This window comes from Emydura macquarii, unplaced genomic scaffold (genome assembly GCF_026122565.2).
Source record: "Emydura macquarii macquarii isolate MOO-44397 ecotype Brisbane River unplaced genomic scaffold, CSIRO-AGI_Emac_v2 contig_177, whole genome shotgun sequence".
In the NCBI taxonomy this organism is placed as follows: Eukaryota; Metazoa; Chordata; order Testudines; family Chelidae; genus Emydura; species Emydura macquarii.
In genome coordinates, this window is record NW_027130314.1 from 72683 (window position 1) to 97129 (window position 24447).

General features: G+C 46.5%; 1 protein-coding gene across 1 annotated transcript in view; it reads right to left on the reverse strand.

Annotated features, from left to right (window-relative positions):
* NDRG3 (NDRG family member 3) overlaps positions 1-24447 on the reverse strand; it is a 94014-nt gene that overhangs the window by 44834 nt on the left and 24733 nt on the right. Inside the window, exons 2-3 of the mRNA XM_067544535.1 lie at positions 17922-18027; positions 12596-12631 (exon numbers count right to left, since the gene is read on the reverse strand). Coding sequence (XP_067400636.1) covers positions 12596-12631; positions 17922-18027 — 142 coding nt within the window. The remainder of the gene's footprint in view (positions 1-12595; positions 12632-17921; positions 18028-24447) is intronic.

Below are 24447 nucleotides of genomic sequence, written 5' to 3' on the forward strand. Positions count from 1 at the left end.
CCAATTAAACCAGACTTATTTAGATTTAATTTAATCCTGTTCCTTATTGAATTAAACTAAAGCAAAAAAGCCTGGTTTCAACCAATATCCCTGTCCATGCAGTCCTTTTCACCAGTTTAGCTAAATCAATTTAAAAATCACACCGTAAGTTCATCCTATACCACTCTGCATGCAGATGAGCCCAGAGTCTATGAAAATTGTGATTCAAAGCTCAGTACCAAGACAAGAGCAATTGTGACAGTAGTCAAATGAAACCCATCTCTTTCCTGCAGTGTCAGTGAGGGGATAATAGGCGAGTGAATAGCTTCTTGGCCCAAGTCAGACACATGAACAGGCTGCTGTCTGCACTAAAGGAAAACATTTTTCCAAAAGCCAAATGGAAGGGTGACTAACGGTGGCGTTACAGGGACTCCTCTTCAGAACCTACATGGTCTGTTCCGTCGCTGGTGAGAGCATGAGATATTTCGGGCATTGCCCTGTTCTCCCCCTTTCCCCTCCCCCCCCCCCTGTGTGGAGTGGGCTATTCTATTTAAGGTCATGCTCTTTCCATAGAACACAGTCACTACCATGCAGGATCACTGGCCCATCTAGTCTGGGCACTGTTCCTTTCCATCACTGTAACTGGGTCAATGAGAATTTACCCACAAGTGTAATTTCTGTGGGTTGGCAAAAGCTGAGCTCATCAGGGACTAGGCCTTTTGGTAACTCTGGCCTTGCAGCCCTAGATTTCATTCTTTCCTTCCACAGACCAGCTGGTAAGCAAATGAAGACACAGACACTCCTCATGAAGAGGAAGCAGAGATCCCACTTATGACATTACTCTGCTCTTTGGAGAGCCTTAGGAGTTGCTGCCTGGGGCCACAGAAGGAAAGATTTGACTTGCCAAGGTAATTTCTGTGGTTCCACATTAGCCATCCCAAAGGAGCTCACTACAGCGAAAAACCCAGGGACAGGGAGGGTGGGACAGAAAAAATCTCTCTACCTGTTTCACTTCACATCTGCCTGAAGATGCATACAGAAGAGATATTCAGCCAGTAGTGCTCGGTGAAGACATGCACTAATATCAGGCAGCCATCCTGCAGATCTCTTGATACATGATTTCTCATATCTTTGCTCAGGAATTTGCTACAATCCTGGCAGAGTGGGCACTAAGGCCAGCATGGGTAGGACCCCTAGTTATGGAGCAAGGTTTGCTTAGGCAGGTTCCGATTCACTTAGACCATGCATATGGAAGCAGTAAAGCTTTTTTGGGTCCCTGTCAAGAAGAAATAGGGGGAATCTCTTTTCCTTCAGTTCTTACATCTAGCTAGTAAAGGTTTAGATGTGTGTTGTGCCTATGGATGTCAGCAAAGCCCAAAGCTGGGCACAAAGTGCTTAAAGCCCAGGGACAGCTTCCTGGTGATGGTAAAGAGGGATATCAACTTCAATCAGAAAGAAGGGAACGTTGAACAAACTCTGAGGTATGCATTAATTGAAATACTGGTGCCAATATTCCTCAGCCATTAGTTTGTCAATGGCTAGTTGTGTTTAGTAGTGGCTACATGAGGGCTTTGTTCACTGGTCAACTGGGCTGCAGAAAGACACGTGGAAAGCTTCTTCACACTGCTCTGACCCAGAGAAACAACCCCATGTGTACTCAACATTATTATTGATATGAATTAACAGAGCGCATTCAAAAGCATTGAGGTTCTTCATCAGATTCAAACAAATGAACCCATGACAGAGTGCTACAAACATTTAGTAAATGAGAGCCTTAACTTTAAATCTAAGGATTAGGATACAGTGACAGCCAAATTATTTGGGGGACAGAATTCCACCAGAAGGGACCTAGGTGGGCAGCTGAATGAGTAATAACATGGACGTAACAAATGTGCTGACTTATGCCCTGGGCAGGTCTCACTCCTAGGAGGGTAATGTGGGCTTACAAATCTCATGCCAGAACCCAGTTAATAGGCGGACAATGCAATAAAATAAAGTGAAACGTGAATTGCAAGGATACTGAAAAATTACAAAGGCATCACACTTGTGAATAGCCTATTGGAGGCAGAGAGAAGGTGAAAAGGTGAATGCAACAGTATGAAACTAAGGCATGAATCAAAATGCTAGTTGCTGAAGTTACCTATTTTAGAAGTCTTTAAGAGAGCACAATCTAGTCAAGATGAGCAGTAAGAGACCAATCACAACTGAAAAAGAACCTCAGACCCCTTGCTACCAGTACAGCAAAGATTAAATTGCTCAAGAACACGGATGAGGATCAGACACAAGAAAGGACCTGTATTTGAAACAGACTCTGCAGAGTCTAGGACAGGGATGAGCAACTGGTGGCCAGGAGCTGCATCCAGTCCACCAGATCATTTTATTTGGTCTGCCAACAGTTAACAGATAATTTATTCTGCCATGACATTTCTTATTTTTTATTTCTCAACTTTTATTTTTCTGAGATAAACACACTGCGAGTATGAAGTGCTTGTTTCGATGTGAAGACCGATCGCTAGGACTGGTTGTGCATTTCTTTGAGTCGTGTGTATGCTGAATACAAGGAAATTCAATACCCTGAAATGTCAGGTCTAAGTCCACTGTGCAGCAAGCAAGGTGGGAAGTGGCACATTGACAGACCAGTGGCTGATTCTTCTGCCTTTACAGTTTCACCATGGGTAAAAAATAGAGAAAACTGAGTCTTCCATGCATGGTGGGAGCATGAATGTCTCTGTACTGAAAATGGAGATAAGCTCCAATGCCTCGTATGTTTGCAAATCATGGCAGCGACAAAGGAATATAACTTAAACTGTAACTACTGCGCCAGTCACAAAGTACAACAAATATATTGGCAATGCCAAAAATGCCATTGTTGCTGATTTAAAAGGCAAAGCTTTAAGGCAGCAGAGTTGTGTCGGCACAGTACAAAATTCAAGTCTTACTGCATCATACCTTGCTGCTCTCAAGCTGCATGGGCTAAAAAGCTTCTCAGTGACAACAAAACTATGTGTAAAGCAAATGGCAAATGTGTTTAGTGATGACAAAATGGCAAATAATTTCAAAACAGTATCTTCCCGAACATACAGTTTCACAAAGAGTTTTAGATACGCTTAAACATATGGAAGAAAAGTTAAAGGAAATTATATGCAATTATTATTTTTCTTTGGCACTAGATGAGTATAGATGTGTCAGTGTTAAGTCAGCTACTGATATAAGTATGGACAACTGATAGTAATTTTAACATGCATGAAGCACTTCTGAAGTTAGCCTCATTACATGGAAGAACAAAGGGTGTCCAGATATTTTTGGAGCAATTCAAGAGGCTGCTGCAGATTTGAGAGGTTTTGGAAAGTTGTCGGCTGTTATTACAGACGGAGCACATGTATGCATGGGTCATAGGTTGGGCTTGCAGGGTTACTGAAACACAGTGGGGTAGAATTGTCTAACACTGCACTATGTTATTCACCAAGAGTTGCTGTGTGGAAAATCACTGAACTTTGATCATGGTCATGAAAGTTAGAAAGATGATCTGAGGTGGCAACAAATCAATGAGTCATTGCAAATTTGTTGCATCTGATGAAGTGTGTTTCTGCCCACGAAAGCTTATGACCAAATAAATTTGCTAGTCTTTAAGGTGCAACAGGACTCTCGCTGTTTTGCGCAAATTTGTGGTTTTCTTCAGTGAAGTGGATGCAGACAATGGCAATTTAGAGCTGTATGCTCAAGTGTGATGAACAAGTTATGGTACATGCCTTGAGAAATTCTTTGTACTTTGAAAGGAGATAGAATTCTGTCTTTCAGAAAGGTGACTGACATATGGGAGTTTCAGGAAAAACTGGAAGATTAAGATTTTCTTTGCACTATGGCTTTTTGACTGACATAATCTGACATTTGAATTGTTTGAATCTGCAATTGTAAAAGATGGACCAGACTGTGTTGGACCTAGTTGCTCACCTGGATGATTTCCAAAGCAAGCTCGCACCTTTTTATCATTCACCTATGCATTTAGATTTTGCTCACTTTACATCTGCTGCAGTTCCATCGGAACTGCAAGAGTGAGAGTCACAAGTTTGGCAGATACTCTAGTGACACTGAAATGCTGCTGCTTAATTTAAACAAATTGTGACCTGTCCGTGACACAAATATTAAGGATTTTGAAAGTTTTTGACCTCACCTGATTCTTTCAATGATCCATTTGCAGCTGTTGTCAATGACCAGCCTTCTGAACTGAAACTAGAACTGTGGAAACTGCAGGCTGATCTTTTCTTTGTTGCAAAGGAATAATGAAAGGGGCATTCAGTTTTGGAAACTGCTTCCTAAATCTTGTTTCCCAAATCTGAGAAAGCAGTTGCTGAAATTATGTTCTATCTTTGGGAGCACTTACATTTGTGAAAGTAACTTCTTTACACTGAATTACTTGAAATCAAAGGAAAGGAACCAACTGATAGATGAAACACTCTTCTATCTTATGCAGGTTGGATGCACTACAATTGATATAGATGTCCCCTTCTTAGTGTGCATGCAGGCTCATCCTCAAGATTCACATTGAATGGCAAAATACTGTATTGATGGTAAGCAGCAGAGAAAAAAATGTTACCATGTTTGTATTTTCATATCTTCATCCCCTGCTCTTCTGCATATTGAAAAAAAAGTTAGTGAAATATGTTTAAACTGGTTTTATTTGTTTATTTAAAGGTTGTGCTACAAGGGTCTTTTATATTTATGAACACTTTCGTTTTAAACTGTTAGTACATGATTAATTGTATGTTAAACTGTATTGTAGCAAACGTTTGGATTATGCAATATGCAGGTTCTAAAAAAAGGTGTGACCCCCAAAAGGTTTTAGTGAATTTAGTGTTTCTCTACTACTTAAAGTTGTCTGTCCATAGTCTAGAATGCTCTAGTAGTTTAAGAGGTTGTTAATTTATCATTCAGGGAACTACAAGATCCAGTGTATTAAGAATGCAGATGAAATGCTGCTCTTAGTCCCAGGTCTGAACTCAGAGGAGTGTTTCGGCTGAATCGGCTGAACATAACAGAAGGTAATGCTGCCGCCGCCCCCACTTCAGAAAGACCAGGCAAATTTCCTATTGCTTAATACAAAGTTTAACTACCAAGTTAATGTATGAAGTAATGGCTTCAGAAACATCCTGCCAAGCCTAAAAGGGGTGAGTTAAACTGTACAGGAAAGCTGGAATCAGGGCTAGCCAGCTTTAAGTGACACTGTTAACAGTGACTGCTGAAAAACATGAATCCTGGGCACCACTATAATATAAACAAAACAGTAATAACAATTGTCCTCTCAATATCAGAGAGACCTTTGCCCTCCAAAAACAGGCAAAGCAACCCTCCTCCAGTGTCTGACTCTGCCACTAACCCTAAGTGCTGTGTTTGATGCATCAGTTCCTCACAAAGACAGAACTGAATATTTGTCCATTTCAGTTCCCAGCCTACTGAGAAAGAGGGCAGTGACACACAAATGTGATCAAACCCAACACTATTGGGCTGCTATTGGCAAGTAGCTCTTTTGCAGAGTTGTGCTACAGGCCTTGTTCACAGGGACATTTACCAAGAGGGACTTGGGGAGGATATGATGGAAGAGAATACTAATTATATCACAGCTCTGTCACCTGGTGGCATCTTTTGTACCCCCTCCCAGGCCAAGAAAGAGCACAACCTTTCTCTCCTCTCACTAGCACTGCACAATTGGTGTATGGGTGTACATTTCATGCTCTTTGTACAGGCCACTGTACAGGGAGGAGACCCAACTAGACAAGCCGCAGGTCTGAGCTGACATAACAGATATTGTGCTCCAGCAATGGTGGGAACCTAAAGACACTGCACCAGCATTCGAGGCAGGCAGCCCAAGACAGCTGTGCCCTAAAATGGAGAAAGAGGAGGTGGCAGAAGCACTGACCATTACAAAAGCAGCTTGTAACTGGATGCTAAAAAGACACTACAATGAATTGAGAGCTGCTGAAAGCAGTATCCTGTCTCCTACTCAAGTGTTGCCATGGACACCGGTCGTTCACTGATCCAAGCCAGGAAAATCAAAGTGATCAATGGCTCCATGTCTGGCTAGCAGCTGGTCACAAGCAGAGTGCCCCAGGGGTCGGTCCTGGGGCCGGTTTTGTTCAACATCTTCATTAATGATCTGGAGGATGGGGTAGATTGCACCCTCAGCAAGTTTACAGATGACACTAAGCTGGGGGGAGTGGTAGATACCCTGGAAGGTAGGGATAGGATACAGAAGGACCTAAACAAACTGGAGGATTGGGCCAAAAGAAATCTGATGAGGTTCAACAAGGACAAGTGCAGAGTCCTGCACTTAGGATGGAAGAATCCCATGCACAGTTACAGACTGGGGACCGATGAGTTAGGCAGCAGTTCTGCAGAAAAGGACGTGGGGGTAACATGGATAAGAAGTTGGATATGAGTCAGCAGTGTGCCCTGGTTGTCAAGTAGGCTAATAGCATATTGGGCTGCATTAATAGGAGCATTACCAGCAGATCGAGGGAAGTGATTATTCCCCTCTATTCGGCATTGGCGAGGCCGCATTTGGAGTATTGTGTCCAGTTTTGGGCCCCCCACTAAAAAAAGGATGTGGAGAAGTTGGAGAAAGTCCAGCGGAGGGCAACAAAAATGATTAGGGGGCTGGAGCACAAGACTTATGAGGAGAGGCTGAGGGAACTAGGCTTGTTTAGCCTGCAGAAGAGAAGAATGAGGGGGATTTGATAGCGGCCTTTAACTACCTGAAAGGGGGTTCCAGGGAGGATGGAGCTAGGCTGTTCTCAGTGGTGGCAGATGACAGAACAAGGAGCAACGGTCTCAAGTTGCAGTGGGGGAGGTCTAGGTTGGACATTAGGAAAAAGTTTTTCACTAGGAGGGTGGTGAAGCACTGGAATGGGTTCCCTAGGGAGGTGGTGGAATCTCGATCTTTGGAGGTTTTTAAGCTGCGACTTGACAAAGCCCTGGCTGGGATTATTTAGCTGACGTTAGTCCTGCTTTGAGCAGGGGGTTGGACTAGATGACCTCCTGGAGTCCCTTCCAACTCTGTGATTCTAAGATCAGGCACTCCTCAGCCAGCACTCACTTCACTGCTGTCTGCTGGCTATGGGGCTACTTGGCAGCTCTGCCACAAGTCAGCCTGTAGTGCGAACACAGGCCTCAGCTACTCTGCCACTTTGAGAGGGCCTGGGGCTGAGATCAGGAGGGCAGAACAAGCACGTGTGGCGCTTGTCCACACATGCCTTTGATGGCTGCCCCACCCTCTTCCTCTGGGGGGAGGGGCTCCTGTGTTCCCAACATGTATAGTCAGTCTGCAGCCTCGAGTGTGCCTTGAACAGTGGGTGAGGGCGATCATGCGACTTGGTGGGGAAGCGAAGCCATTTACACTATCACGGGGACTTTCCTGCCACCCTCCAGGAACACCTTCTGCCCAGCCACCAGCAGGGAAAGACAGGGAGCCAGCTCTCAACAGGCAAAGCCAAGGCTGCTTTGGAGATTCAGAGGATGCCCAGGGATCGGTTAATGTCCTCTTCCAGCCGGCACCTGTGCACCCCTCCTCACTCACAGCCCCCAACAGGCAGAGCCTATGCTCCATGCTCACCTCCTGACCCAAGTGCACTACAGCTGTGCTGCCTGCACCCATAAAGACCCCGTTGCCCCATGGGCAGCACTGGTGCTCCCCTCCCGTGCCCATGCCTGACAACCCGTGTTCTTCTCCGCAGCGCAACCAGGCATAGAATCATAGAATCATAGAATATTAGAGTTGGAAGGGACCTCAGAAGGTCATCTAGTCCAACCCCCTGCTCAAAGCAGGACTAACCTCAGCTATATCATCCCAACCAGGGCTTTGTCAAGCCTCACCTTAAAAACCTCTAAGGATGGAGATTCCACCACCTCCCTAGGTAACCCATTCCAATGCTTCACCACCCTCCTAGTAAAAAACTTTTTCCTAATGTCCAACCTAGACCTCCCGCCCTGCAACTTGAGACCGTTGCTCCTTGTTCTGTCATCTGCCACCACCGAGAACAGCCTAGCCCCATCCTCCCTGGAACCCCCTTTCAGGTAGTTAAAGCCGCTATCAAATCCCCCCTCACTCGTCTCTTTTGCAGACTAAACAAGCCCAGTTCCCTCAGCCTCTCCTCATAAGTCCTGTGCTCCAGCCCCCTAATCATTTTGGTTGCCCTCCGCTGCACTCTCTCCAAATTGTCCACATCTTTTTTGTAGTGGGGGGCCCAAAACTGGACACAGTATTCTAAATGCGGCCTCACCAATGCCGAATAGAGGGGAATAATCACTTCCCGTGACCTGCTGGCAATGCCCCTCCTAATGCAGCCCAATATGCCATTAGCCTTCTTGACAACCAGGGCACACTGCTGACTCATATCCAGCTTTTTATCCACCGTTACCCCCAGGTCCTTTTCTGCAGAGCTGCTGCCCAGCTCGTCGGTCCCCAGTCTATAGCTGTGCATGGGATTCTTCCTTCCTAAGTGGAGGACTCTGCACTTGTCCTTGTTGAACCTCATTAGATTTCTTTTGGCCCAATCCTCCAGTTTGTTTAGGTCACTCTGTATCCTATCCCTACCCTCCAGGGTATCTACCACTCCCCCCAGCTTAGTGTCGTCCGCAAACTTGCTGAGGGTGCAATCTACCCCATCCTCCAGATCATTAATAAAGATGTTGAACAAAACCGGCCCCAGGACCGACCCCTGGGGAACTCCACTTGTGACCGGTTGCCAGCTAGACATGGAGCCATTGATCACTACACATTGAGCCCTATGCTCTAGCCAGTTCTCTATCCATTTTATAGTCCATTCATCCAACCCATACTTCTTTAACTTGCTGATAAGGCATGGAACCTGAGCTCCCCTCACCCCTTCCCTGTACACAAACAGGGTGGCAATGGAAACCTCTTAGTTCCTCTGAAGGCAACAAAAGTGATTCAGAGTTATTGCTACTTCTTTCACGCCCCATGCACACTGTGACTGCATCATAGTTTGATTAATGCTCTTAGGACTTCAGAACAATGGCAATTTCAAAATCCACTTGGAGCTAGGATAACGAGGCCCAGCAGGCAGAGCTGCAGCCCAGCTGCCCTAGATTGGCAGCATCTTGCTTGCCTGCAATCCCGAACTTTGTATCTTTTGATTGGGGAGGATCTTTGGGGAGCACTCAAAGACACTGCTGCATTTCTGGGGAAGCATTCCTGGAAGCTCCTCTAAAAAGCTGATTTTCATACAGAGTGAAGTCAGACAGCCCTTGACAGCCCAATCCTGCAGCTACTTTGCCAGTGCAACAGCACTGAGAGCTGGCCCTGTACTTCACAAGCGGAACACAAGAACAGCAGCAGCCGAGTCCTCACAGCAGGAGAGGAAGAGAAACCACCGGCTGCGCGTGGTTCCATGTGTTGCACAAGTTTGTTTCGACTGGGGGCAGGGTGGGGTGTCACTTGGCACAGCAGCTTGGGCCTGCACCCTGACAAGCTGCCAGGTAACATTAGTGCCATGTGCTGCCCAACGAAAGATCAGCCCTGCAACTGTGATACAGGAAAGCCAGGTAGTGTAATTGCTCCTCTACAGGGATCATTCTGTAGCAACAAGGAAGAGACCCTGGCTGTGTTCCACCGTGGTCTGTCGGGATGAATCGTATTAGGAGGAATTACTACAGCTTTACTATGAACTGGCTTCAGGCAGTCTGCCCACCTCTGGCTCAGCTGATACCAACAATACTTTGCTCTTTATGTCTTCAGAGTGCTGAACCAACTGAACTAATGCAAGAAAAAGCCATTGTGCCACCGGCCCACTTGCTGGCCAATATGCAGGGCGGGACCTGTGTCTTCAAACCAATTGGTGGCACATGCACCAGAGTTGCAGGAGTCTGGCATGTTGCAAGTAACATACTTAGAGGAGACAAATCAGTCCAGCTCTGGGTGTTGCTGCAACAGCGAACATGGCACAACACACCAAAGGAGCATGTGCAGAATACAAGCAACAAGCCATGTCTGGTGACAGCTTCCAGCTCCACTCCCAGGCCTCCGTAACACCAATAAAACTACACTGCTTATTTGCTGAGACTGCCACTTTGCAGGACAAGAAGACGTAACGATGGTTCTTTGAGATGCATCCCCCTATGGGTGCTCCACTGTAGGTGTGTCTGTGTCCTTGTGCTGCTGATCAGGGAACTTTGATAGCAGTGTCCATTGAGCCTGTACATGAGCTGTCCCCCCTCATGCTCTGCCACGAGGCTAACCAGCGCTGTGCAGGCAAACCCTCCTCAATTCCTTTTCTATCGCAGAGTTTATGATGAGAACCCCAAAGCAGAGGGGAGGAAGGTGGGTCGTGGAGCACCCATAGGGACACACATCTGCACAAGGTGAGTAACTTAATCCTCTTCTTCAAGTCTTGTCCCCATGGTGCTCTGCTGTACGTGACTCCCAAGCAATGCCCACAACTGGAGGCAGGCGATTCAGAGCTGAGTCTGTTATAGATCATAGCACCAGGGCACCAAATCTTGTGTTTCCAGCAGAGTCCCCAAGGATAGCATAACGTTCTGCAAAGGTATGTGCAGATGCCCAGGTAGCTGTTCTGCAGATTTCTGATATAGAAATACCCTTGGAGAAGGCTGTATGGATAGTGGACAGGGGTGCTAACTTACAAATCTGATAGAGTTTGATACAGTTCGAGACCCATTTGGAGCATCTTTGAGCTGAAATCACTGCACCTTTTGACCTATCTGCAACAGAGAGGAAGTGTTTTGGAGATTTTCTTAATACTCTTATCCTGTTCAAACAAAGGCCAATGCTCTCCTCATGTCCAGTGTATGGAGGCTGGCTTCCCTATTATCCTGATGAGGCTTGGGATAAAAGGTTGGAAAGTGAATGAATCACCTTGGGAGTGAACTTTGGATGTGGTCTGAGCATGACATTGTGACCATCTTGAACTTCTGAGCCTTGACAAATTTGTTGAGCACTCTGAGGTCTAGTATGGGTCTCCAACCTCCCTTTTTCTTGGGTATCAGGAAGTAGTGAGAGTAAAAACCTGTGTGTCTTAGGCCTGGTCTACACTTACCTGGCGATTTGGTGGCAGTCAACGGGAGTTATGCAAGCCACTCAGATTAACTTGTGTAACTCCCATCAACTGCTGTGCTTCCCTTCTGCGTGCTGTCTTCACTGCACTGCGCCGATGGAAACTGCGTTCTCGTCAACGCAGCACTACGCCACTTGAGGAGGTGGTTTAACTAGGTCGATTTCTGGATCGATTGAGTGGGTCTTCACTGACCGCTCAATTGATCCAGATAGGTCAATTTGACGGTGGCGATTTTGCCGCCGTCAGTATAGACATAGCCTTAGATGTATGGGCATTAGCTCTATGGCTCCTATGCTGAGGAGATGGTTTATCTCCTGCTGTAGTAGGCTCTTGTGAGAAAGGTCCCTAAAGAAAGATGGGGAAGGGTTTTTCGGGGGGAGGAGGGAGAGGAAGGTGAAATGGATGGAATACCCATCTCAAAAAATCTCTAGCATCCATTTGTCGGAGCTCATCCATTCTCGGGTGCTGTAGAACGGGGTAAGACGGCATCCATAGAGATGAGAGAAGTTTTCCAGCACCAAATGGTATTCAGGCGAGTGGTCTGAGGGCACCTCGACCAACCCATCAAAACTGTCATTTTGAGGTGGATGGCTGTGAAGAAGTAGGTTGAGAGTCTGCAGGTTTCTGTTTGGGGAACCTGGATTTTGGGGTTCATACGATCTTTGAAATGAATACCGTGATGAACGGGGTCTGAATGAAGGTTGAGGACAATATTTTCTCTTCTGACAATGCGTGTAGATTCCGAGAGGTTGAAGAGTAGCCCTGGAGTCTTTTAAAGTGTGGAGGGAAGCGTCCGTCTTCTCAGCCAACAGTTTTGTATCTTCAAAAGGAAGGTCCTCCACAGTTATTTACACCTCTCTAGGGAAACCGGATAAGTGTAGCCAAGAGGCTTGTCTCATTATGATGGCAATTACTTCATCCCCCTCCCCGTCCCACCCGCCCAGTCTGCGTGTCAAGCTGGGTAGCAGTATAGCAAAGTTACATATCCAGACCCTCTGATAAGTACACACTGACAAAAGTCAGAGCTCAGGAGCATAGGGCAGAGATGCAGGAAAGAGCAGGCACCACCTGATTGATGCAGTGCATAGGTCAAACACATTGAGAACAAACCCAGGTGTCCCATCATTTCCCTTTGCAACTTTAGACATCTCTGAAAAGGTCTGATGTTAACAGGAGTTTTCTTGCCAGTTCACTGAATCTTGCAGCTCAGTCTAACCCTAGTTTGACATTCCTGTCATGGAGCTCACTGTGTCACCACCTGGCACTGTGCCTTCCCTGCAGGAGAAGCTGAGCTGGGAGAGGGATGGTCTTGTTAACACAGACAGTAAAACAAGCAACAACTGAACAGAGGGAGGGAGAAACCCTGGGGTTGGGGGCTGCTTTGCCATGAGATTTTTCCATTTCAACTCAGAAGACTGATCTGTTAAAGGCCCATCTGTGCATTCAGGATTGGTTACAACAAAGGCCATTCACTGCTTTCTGGGCAGAGGCTGTGAGTAACAGGTCCCATCTGGCTGCATGCTCCTTACCTGACAGTCAAAATCCTGGAAGTTCTGAGCAGCATTCTGCAAATGAGAAAAGAAAAACAGTCAATGTTCAGCATGGCTTCCTCCAAACAATCAACAAATCTGTTGTCAACAGCAAAGCAGGGGGTCCCCCATGAGGGCCTGCACTCTGGTACAGCAGTGGCCCCCAACAGTTTGGACCCTGTTTTCAGTGATTTTCCCAAACCTTGACAGTTCAGGCTGAATGTCTGCCTCAGGCTGAATTTCTGTTTGAACATTTCAGCTAAACCGATCCCACTGTTTCCAAGAACAAAGTTGCGGGGAAGTATGTTGCTTTGCCCACATTAAAAATGCTTACCATCATTTTGTTGAGAACCTCTAGTGCAGTGGTCCCCAAACCTTTTTGGTCTGTATCACCTTTACCCAGTCCACTCCCCCCGGAGGTAGGGTTGGAAATGCGGCTGGGAGTGGGGCCGTGGCCAGGAGCAAGGTTGGGAGCTGGGGGCTTGTAGGTTGTGTAGTGAAGGAGACTATCTTGTTTGTTGCAGAAATTAGAAGTTGTATAGTGAATGAGGTTGAGTGGCACTCCCTTCCCCTCCCCACGTGGGGGCTGGGCCAGGCCTGCCGCATCTCCGCAAATGTTCCTCCATGCCCCCTAGTTTGGGGACTACTGCTCTAGTGTCTTCCTGCTTTGGAGCAGAGACTTTGTCCTAAGGTCAGATATATACCTTTTGCTGTCACTGTAAAAATCTACCCACATTTGTTGACGTTCACAGTTTCCACATGGTCAGCAGAGGCTTGTGAGAAGCTGGCAGCTAAGTTCTCAGCAGATTCCCCAGTCACTTAGCACGCTCCAGCCTGGAGCTGGGGGTTGTGCAGGCCTTTCCTTGCAACTGATCCTCCCACTCTTAGGCATCAGAACTGAGAGCAGGGACACTGCCTTATTCTCTCAACGTTCCCTTGGCTGGCAGTACTCAGACAGGGCAGAGGAGAAGAAGAAAGCAGCCAGATTCAAATGCAGAGGGAAGTGGAGCAGAAAGGAACAGGATGGGAGGAGGACAGAGGTAGTATAGTCTAACCTTAAATTACACTTTACTCTTTACTACACATTAGTCTTTGAGTTTCCCCCAGCAGACGACATCCTTGTATTGAGGGATAGCAGCCACCGCCACTTTGCTCCAGGACCTGGAACAGGACCTAGAATTCCTGAGATCCAATATTCCTCTGCTCCCAGCAAACAACTGTGAAACTCACTGGCAGAGTGTGTCTCGCATCTCCTTCTAGTGGCTTGTCCATCTAGAGAATAATGGCCAACTAGTGCATGCAGGTCAAGTAGCAGATATCTGTGCTGTGGATCTAAAGGCTCCACCCCTGATGATGACCCATTTAGGGGATGGAATTTTCTGAGTTTGCTTTTTTTAAAAACCTTAGCAAATTACATGCAAGCCCTCCTCTCACCCACATGAAAAACAAAAGTGTGCAAAATCAAGAATTCATGACAGGAAATGCCAGAACTAAGACGTGTAACCTTAATTCAACCCCCTTGTACATACGCATTATGTTGCAGACTAATTACATGATCACATGCTATTTTTCCACAGAATCCATGCCACATTCAGTGCACAAGACAGATCTGCTCTGAAGATGAATCAGGGTTGTGTAGTGAAGGAGACTATTTTGTTTGTTGCAGAAATTAGAAGCCGGGTAGTGAATGAGGCAGGATGGAAAAGGAGGGTGTCATGCTTAAGGCAGTGGAATGCTGCCCTGGAGAACTGGATTGACCTGAAGGCACAACCCTATCAACAAAGTATCATTTTTCAAACAGAAGTTTCTTTGTCTATGTTACAACTACTGTAGGTTTAAAACTGAAACATGTAGAGTTGAATTTCTCCCCAGTTATGCTCTTTACTGTTGTAATTTCACTGAGCTTGGACAATGAGAACAGATGGATCAATCTAGTGGCTTTCATTTCATGCAGCCTCATGCTGCTACAGGAGAACTGGGGTCTGCAATCACTGCAGGGCTAAGTTTTCATCAGGACAGAAGTGTGTTGGCATTCTTTAAATCATTACACGTTACAGTTGTTGGTTTGTTACTTTTAGGTTTGATGCAAAAGAAATCATGGCCCCTTCAGTTCAGGCAAGAAATTTACCGACTGGGTTTCCCCATTTTACAGACAACTCTTACCATTTTCATACATAGTGTGACGCTAGCTGGATAAAGGGGGCCCTTGAGGTGTATTCAGGAGCTCTGTTTACTGCCTTCTACACCAGTCTCGTGTTGGGGGTGTCACGCTGGCTGGATTGTGGGGGAGGGGGGCATTTAGTATATTGTTTGACATCAGTATGTCAAAATTGTAGTAATTCACGTAAGATATGCCATGTCAGGTACTGTTAGAAAGGCTATAATGTGCTAAGAAAGATGATAATGTTTATGTTCATGTGTTATGCGTGTAATGGAAGTTTTGAATATGTTTGAGATATCTGTATTTCAAATTGTGCTGTTTGGGACACACCCCAGACAGGATGGCTGCAGAACAATAGCCTGTTTAATGGCCCATTAAGACATTCCCAGGTGCAAGGGACCCAGGGGGAGAAGCCAGGGATATACCTGATGAGTCACCAGGACTTGCCCATGTGACTCTGAACTCCATTTTGGTTCCTGTAAAATTTGGTTCCTGTAAAATTCCACAAGCATCATGGCAGGGGCCAGAGGATATATAAGGCAAAGCCTGGAATCCATTTTGTCTTCAATCCTGTTCAGCTTCCAGTCACCTATCTACCCCTGGACCAAGTCATCTGCAACTGAAGCTGTGAAACAAAGGACTGAGGCCCATCCAGGTACTGGACATGTACCAGAGGGACTATACAAGCTTGCAAACTCCACAATTTTTCTAGAAACCTGATGTATATGGACTTTCAGTCATTTGTATGTATCTGATTGCTTTAATCCTTTAACATTTCTCTTATTGTTTGTACCTTTCTTTTTATAATAAACCTTTAGTTTTAGTTACTAAAGGATTGGTTGGCAGCGTGGTATTTTGGGTAAGATCCAAACTTATGTTGATCTGGTACTGTGGCTGACCCTTTGGAGTCAGGAGGAACCTTTTCAGTAAAGAGCATAGAGTTTAAATAACTGGTCTTTTACTGGACCTGGTGGCTGATTCGGAGCCAGAGACTGAAATGCAGTAAAGGGGGCTGTGTGTATCTGTATACTGGCTTCTTGATAACCAGTGTGGGGAATTAGAAGCACAGTTTGTGGCTGGTGGGGAAGTCTGACTTCAGTGTCACCCACCAGTGCTGGGAAAATCTGCTCTCCTTTTACAGCCTGCCCTGACCTTGGCATGTTCAGGTGGCTACCCTGGGCACGGGACGGGTCACACACCGTTTGACGGTTGCGTTGCCAGCACCATTCTAACTGTCAGTGCCTTTCCCACCTGGCAGAAGACAAAAAAAGCCACCCAACACACCCCATACTGAGAAGAAGCTCTAGAGAAGCCACCCTGGGAACTCTGCATACTGGGCAGCTATGTTCACACTGGCATGTGAGGTCCTGCCCTCCAAGATGTCGTCAGCTTAGCCATCGAAGATCTTTGTGTGCAACAGCATCAGCTCTAGGTTCTCTGTAAAACATGACATGCTGAATGAAAGCAGCCTGCTGTGGCATATCTCCTTTGTATGCGCCATTTATTGGTCTTGGAGAGAACCCTGACATTTCCCTACCAATTCTGTAAGAGCTTCAAGCACTAATGAGGCTCCGTTTTGCCTTTCTGAGAGATGTGACCTCATCAAGACGTTTCGTTGTTGGAGAAATGTCAGCATTCATTCCATCAACGCCACCCACGGGAGAGGGAGCAGAGGAAAAGGCAACAAAGAAACAGGGCCAGTGAGAATATTCTCAAGGGAACAGACGCCATTTGCTCCTCATCCTGATTCCTGGAAGAATGCCAAGCTCCTGATTGGGCATGGCTCTGCAGCACTGTCAGGGGGCATGGAGCTGCCTGTTCCACCCATTTTCTTCTCACTCTCAGGGGAGCTTCTGTATGATCTGCCATGAGCTCAGAACCTCATTGTAATTTGAAGGATGCACTGAGTATGCCCATATTGCCACAAGACCCGAGCCGAGGGAATAGTCCTCTCCTTCGGTGCAATGAGGAAGGAAAGTCCTCTCCAGGGAGCTGGCTCATTCTTTGTCCCAGTAGTGGTTTCCCTCCAATTGCTGGAACAACCAAACTGGGTCTAAACTTGGCTATTTACTAAGTATTGAAGAGTTAGGAAGTGACTAAGCCAAAAATCTCAGCTTGTTGATTAGCTCTGCTGCCTCTCAAACAAATGAGAAGGGAGGAGAAAGAAATTTCCACTTACAGTCACTATCTGAGCTGACAGATTCCCAGATCTTACTGTGGAAATCCAAGCACGTGCATGACGTGGATAGTCAGGGCTGCAGTGTAGGGCAGCATTAACTGGGTCCAGAATTTCCTTAAGAGCACAGGCCAGTTCAGTGCCCCCATCACAGAAGACAGCATGAAAGGATTAAATACTTGCTGGGCTTCTGTAGCTTTTCCAAAGTACTGCACTACTTTGACTTGAGAGGGCTATAGCAATGCTCTGCAGAATCCAGGTGGGATCCCAGTTCCCGTCATAAATCTCATGCAGACAGCTGACCTTGAAAGCCAACAGGCAGGTTGGTGAGGTAACATCTTTTATTGGACCAACTACTGTTGGTGAGAGAGACAAGCCTTCGAGTCACACAGCTCTTCCTCAGCCCGGGAAAGGGTCTCCGAGTATCACAGCTACATGCAAGGGGGAACAGCTTGTTTAGCATGAGTAGTTAGCACACATTCTAAGGACCATTCAGAAGTTGGTCCAGTAAAAGAAATTACCTCACCCACTTTGTCGCTCTAATATCCTGAGACCGACATAGCTAAAACTACACTGCATGTAATAGGCAGGAGGCCGTTTTGCAGCTAAGGAAGTCATGGCACCATGTCACAAGAGAAGAGAGGTATCTCCTATCATTTCTATCACAAGGATGGCCCTGCTAGAGATCTCTTACTGCCCCAGGGTTTTAGCGATGCCATTTGCCACACCAATTTCTATGCCCACCCACAGGACTCCATGGCATGGGCTGCATCACATTGACAGAGCTAGACAGGAGTCCTCATCAGAGCCTGTCAGTGCTGCTCCTTGCAGTCTCTGGGGGGGGTGTAGAGCAATTGCCATTTCTAAGCATCTAAGCTAGTTCACTCTGTGACTAGAGAGTCTGGCGACCAGGACTCCTGACAGGCTACGCACGGACCCAGGGTCAGCTTGAGTGTGGCTAGCGAGAGCAGAGGGGTAGTAAGCGTTACCTTCTCGTTCAGGAGGGGTTTGATCTCTGTCAGCTGCACATCCTGCAGTTCATCCATGGCGACGGGCGCAGAGTCGAGTAATCTGCAGAGTGGCAAATCAGTAACCCTGGAACAGAAGGAGATGACAGTGTTAGAGATGATGGCAGTTCAAAAGGGTCCTCCGCACACTGTGACCGATGGCTGTACTTACTGCACAACTACTGGGATATGCTGTCTGAAATCTCCTGGAATCGTTCCCTGTGCCACATGGTACGTCTACAACACAGTGGGGAAAGCTGCTTGGCTGACTCACACCAAATGATCTCCCCTGACTGCAGGAAACCCTACTAGGAATCTCTCACCCATTGAAAACTGCAACACACTGGCCTCCCCCTGCACACAGTCCATCTGTTCTCATGGAGGAGACCTGCAGGGCACATGGTTCTGATGCTGTAGAGATTCCCCTGGTGCAACACCACAGAATTTAACCCGGCAGAAAGATCAGGGCCCTGATTGTGTTGTAAAGATGTGCACTTTTAGAGACACGGGTACTTTACCACTGCTCTGCTCAACAAACAACAGCTGAGATACAACTGTTATCCCTAGAAGGGATAATGGAGGACACACTATGAACTGGGATTAAGTCCAAACAGTCATTGACAAAGGACATCACCATTCCTAATGGCAACACCACCCCTCCATTATTCAGGTAGTCAAGACCACAGGAGAATGAGAAACTTCAGTAGAACCTGATCAAGTCTTGCTTGTAAGCTCCTCATCTAGGGCCTGTGTTTTTGCTGTGCGTTTGTACAGCTCCTAGCACAATGGGGTCCTGATCTATGATTGGGATCGTTAGGAATGACCACAATACAATTAAACAACAGTGCAGGTGAATGAACTGCACAATGGCATATGAAAATCACTGGTGACAAATGCAAAGTGACACACACTGGAAGGAATATTAAATACTCTCAGACATTGCTGGGTCTGTACTAACTATAACCATTCAATAAGACCAGGGCATCACTGCTCAAGGCAGCTCAATGAAAACTATGGTCAATGTGCAGCTGTGATAGAAAACCACTAACATGTTTTCCTGGGGCTGCAATTTCTACATTAGTATGAGTTGGGAAATATTGTAGCTGTGTTATTGCAAGACTCATTTACAATAACTCCCAAGCTGGTCTCTCTAATATCCTGGGACTGACGTGGCTACAACTACACTGCATACTGTTTGTTAGAGTCAGTCCAACCAGGGCAGGCACTAGCACCCTTCGCACAGTTGTGTGTGCATACTCAGTAGAGTTTTCAAAAATATCAAGTAACAACAGATACCTATCGAATTTCTATATTAACTTTCAGTTCATTCATCTTAACCTCAGCCATCATCCCTCTTTGCACGAATGCAAATAAAATGTTCTGCTTTGGTGCCAAAGGAAGTGAGATTCTCTTATGACAGATTATGACCCATTGGTGGGCTGGGATCAGCTAATTCCTCCTGGATTTCTGCCCAAGTTCTTTTGGAATCCACCATTAATAATGATATAATAAGCTGCACTTTTATAGCACCATTCAAACAAGGGACTCAGTGCTACACATTCAAGTCCACAACACCCCACGACGTATTATCTCTGGGCTCATACATGTGAAACAGGCAGAGACACAAGGAAACTCACTTGAGACAGTGGAAAAGTTAAACACAGAGTTCAGAATGCCTGAATCCTGCTATCCATTAGATTCTGTTCACTCCATAAACTTTCAATGCTGCTGCTAATTATCACAAATGCTCGAGAGTAAGCATAAAAGATTCTTACTTTGGGCCACAAGAAGGGAAGCCAGATTGTTGCAGAAGGAACTATCAGGCTATGACAATCTAACTAAAGGGAATGGAAAGCCAAAGCTGATGGCTTGTTATGCCATTTTCCACTCACCTACATATGAGATTTGGTTAAAACAATACCTAAGTTAAAAGCACTAACTGGGGAATCCATCTCCTCCCAGTCGCTACTAGGCAACTGGGGATGAGCTCTGATTTTTATTTCGAATTTAATCTCAACATGAGAGGAAGCAACTCGTAGCCAGAAACTGCCCTGCAGGAGACAGACAGTCTGGTCATTCCCACGATGTCTGCACACTGCTCTCCCTCCTCCCAGAGCTAATGCCCAACAGAGACAAAACATGAATCACAGATCCAGAAAGATTTTATTCCAGTTTAATCTCTCTGCAGAGCTGCATTAAGAAAATCCATTGCCCCACTCTCCTTCTGCTGCCCTATTAGTCCCTTCCAAGGGTACTCTCCCAAACACAAATGGATGGCATACTGTCACAAAGCGCCAACATGGTCGGATTCACTAGTGTTGCCTAACGAAGGATTAGCTCTTACCCAACTGGCTTGGATAATGAAACTAGGCATACCCTGAACATTCCTTTGCTTGCATTCCTCCAATTGAAAACACATCAGAAGGCTGTGTTTGCACCCTGGACTGGAGCCAGGCAGCATTTGTGAGTGGCCCAATGGTAGCACTGTAAATTGATAATGGCATTGGTGTAGGAAAGTAAAGAGTTAAAGCTGGAGAAATGGTCAGGCCTAAATTAGAAGGCATGGGATCATGGCACGGGCAAACCTTGTTTCTGTTAATTGTTATGAATTCTAGTTAGAATCTGTTCTCTCTCCTTTTCCTCCCTTCCTGGCCATCTGTGCAGGGGATGAGGCTAATAAAATAACTACCTCCCGTCCTGCGCAAAGCCTTTGGTGGGAAGAAAGCATTATCTTCTTTCCCTCCCTTGCATACTGTGTTCGAGGTAATGCGCCTGCGCTCTGTAAGGTAATTCTATAAACAACAAACAGGGGCAGGTATAATTGTATTAATCATATTATTAATATTCATTTGATAGTTGTTAATGTAACCAAAAGAGGGTCTATGGGGAGTTGCTGGAAATGTATGCATTTACATACTGTTATGGATAAAAGGATTGTAAAGTAACCCCTTTGTTGCTCACTCGCGGCATCAAGGTAGAACGAGCAGGCAATAAAGGGCAGCCGTCGACTCAACCTGCTCATGGGACAACCTGTTTGTTATTTCTAACAATTGACCCACAACAAATTGGAGGAATCTCCTTTGTCCATGGAAAACTGAAATATGGAAATAAGCATCTTTTAAGTCGAGAGCGGCATACCAGTCACCTGGACCCAGAGGGGGGATGATGGAGGCCAGGGAGACTATGCAGAACTTCAACTTCTTGAGATGTTTGTTAAGGTGACACAGGTCCAGGATGGGTCTGAGACCTCCTTTAGCATTTGGAATAAGGAAATATTGGGAATAGAACGCCTTTCCCCTCATATCTTGAAGGACTTCCTCCATGGCGCTTTTTCACAGAAAGTTTCCACCTCCTGTATGTGAAGTTGCTCGTGAGAAGGGTCCCTGAAGAGGCATGGGGAAACGGGGTGTGAAGGGAGGATTGAGGAGAACTGCAAGGTGTAAGCCAATTGATATGGTGTTGAGGACCTATTATCATCTAGGCCCATGCATAATAGAAAGGAGATAGGTGGTTGAGAAATAAACCTGGGAATGGATTCTGTGGCCAAACTGGGACGCCGTCCTCAGGCGCACCCTCAAAATGCCACCTTGATGACGCATGGGGCCTGACTGGGTCGCGGAGGAGGATGGTTGGTATGGCAATGCTTAAAATCCTTTGTCTCTGTCCCTTCTCTTATAGGCCCCTTGTCTCGGCGGGCCCAAGAATCTAGGCAGTGGTTGCGGTTGACGGAATTGCCTCCAAGAAGTCTGTGAAGTGTACAGGCTTAGGGAACACAAGGTGGCCCTGGAATCTTTCAGGCCGTGAAGCCTGGTATTCGTTTACTCTGAAAACAGATCATTGCCCAGTATGGCCCCCGGACTGGCCACTAACCTTGGGGCCAGAACACTGTTGCGGGGCCAGAACCCAGTGTCGGTGTACCCGATGACAGTTGTTTTTGAGGGAGTCTTCAGACTCCAAGGAGGACAATTCATCCCTCAAGGACCATGGTGGGGTGGATGGTGCTTCTCCCTGACAGCTACAGTGGGGGGGCCGAGGAATGGTACCACGGAGAGGGTGACCGATAATGAGATTCCCTAGAGCAGTGCTGCATAGGTGGAGAGCAGTGCAGAGACAGCAGGGAATGGCACAGAGTGCGGGAATGAGATGGTGGGGATCGGTGCAGTTGTCAATAACTGGTGCCAGGAGGATCACAAAGAGAACCAGGGAGATCTAGACCGGCAGTATGCAGCTGGTGAATCCCTCCTTGGAGTCGGAGACTGGAAACACAGGGCTGGAGACTGGAGTCAAGAGAGCGGGGACGGTCATCTTGGTGTGGGAGCCCGGGGCCGAGGTGTTGTGGACTGGTGCCGAGATTCCAGGGAATGGTTATTGTTGCAGCCCCATAGCTGATTTTCTCCTGGAGGCAGGTGTCTTCACTGGCTCGAGAGTTGATGTAAGGGCACACAGGGTGAGGGACACCGGAAGGGCCATGAGGTCCCCGGCCATTTGAAATGCGTCCAGCATCGAAGGCACTACAAGATGGAGGGATCCTCTTCTGCTCCCAGGAGTCAGTGGTGGACAGTGGTACCCTCAATGGGCTTGAAACCCCAGGAGGAATTGTCTCCTATCACTCCGCCACAGGCAATTGGCCCGACAGGTCCTTTGCCCGACCCCACCTCTTTATATCTCTTCAGCATGGGGGAACGCCATCGGTCTGCTCGCTGTTTCTCTTGCAGTTTCTTTGGCACCAGAAAGGGTGAGTGGTGCTCAGAAGGACTTGGTGCCGGTGGGGTGCTCTGCACCGATGCTGACATGCTCAACACTGATTCAGATGGGAAGGTTGTGAGGCTGGTCTGAGTGCCGCCTCCATCAATGGGGCTTTGGGATGGATATCCCTGTCCTCTTTCGTCCGTGGTCAGAAGCCCTTAAAAATCTTGCACTTATCCCTGATGTGTGTCTCTCCTAAACATGTTAGGCAACTATCACGGGGGTCATTAAGCAGGAAGGGCTTGTGACACACAGAACACGGTTTGAAACTCGGGGCCCGGGGCATGCCCCATCACTGGGCGAACATTTCTAATGTACTCAACTACTAACTATGAGTTTATAAAAAAAACCAACCACTGGATCACTTGCTATTGCAACCATCTGTGACGTTCCCCTCTGTAATCTGGACTGGTGTATCGCTATGTCACCCCAGTCCCTCACTCCTGGAGCCCATCTTGCACATGCCCTGCTATGTGAACTGCCCACTCCTCGGTCAGTTCACTCACAACCTCTTGCAGATAAACGGCTCCTATATTAGTGAGTGAGTGCTTTTGGCCAGCCACTTGTGGGATTCTGCAATAGAATGACCACTCAGCCGATATCCCCAGTCCCAGATGTAACCCTAGGAACTGTCATTTTACAGAATTCAATACTTCCTCTTGAACTGTGCAAGCTCGTAGGTTAGTCGATTTATCAATGAAATCGATATGCACCAGCTCTGTCACTCTAAATGAAGTCTCTATACACACTAAACCACATGCACTGCTTTGGATAAAACAAAGAAATAAGTTTAAGTACAGGAAGATTTTAAGTGATTATAAGCCAGAATAATATGAGTCAGATTGATCAGGAATAAATAAAACAAATTGCATTCTAAACTAAATTTAATACTTCAGTAGCCTTACAATCTTTGATGTTATTTTACCACACAGGCTGGCTGAGTCCTTCAGCCAGGCTCCCACCCTCCCCGTGGGCAGTCTGTCAGTTGCTTGATGTTGCTTCGTAGATGGATTCCAAGGGAGAGTTCCAGAAGCAAAAACGTCTCTGCATTCAACATGTTTCCTCGTCACCCCCTGGGGTCAGGTGATCGGCCATGTCCAGCAATGGGCATGGTTTCCTCCACTTGAGTCAAATGAGTGATGCCTTATCAGGTGGCTCAGGTTAGTCCATTGTTCCTGTATGCAAGCCTCAGCAAGGCATGAACCCTCACGTGACTTTGTGTTTGCCTGGAACTATTCAAGCTACGCGAGACATACATTTGGGAATATTACATAGCAGAGTTTCATATCTGATATATGACATTGCAGGAAGCATACTACAATAACAATAATGTTTAGTCACGAGCATTTCAAAAACACCTTACTAGACAATACACAGTTACACTATAAGGGTGAACATGAATGATACACAAATCACACCATAAGGGTGTACATGGAGTACAGCGTGTCACACCATCACTGGCAGAAAAAAGAAACTGAGAGGCTGTAGGGCTGGTGGCATCTCATATACCGCCATATGAGTGCAGGGCTCCAGAGAGCACCAGAGCGGGCCCAACGGATACCACTATGGAAAAAAAAAACTCTGGCAGTCACGCACATAAGCGTGCACACACCTAACATGGAACTGACATGAGCACGCACTCAAAGAAGTCGTCCCATTATCCTGCCAGAGCATTAACAACAGTCCACCTAGGGCTTGCTTATGTGGAAACTAGAACCAAAATCACGCACGTACATGCTAATTTCAAAAAGTGCCCTAAATA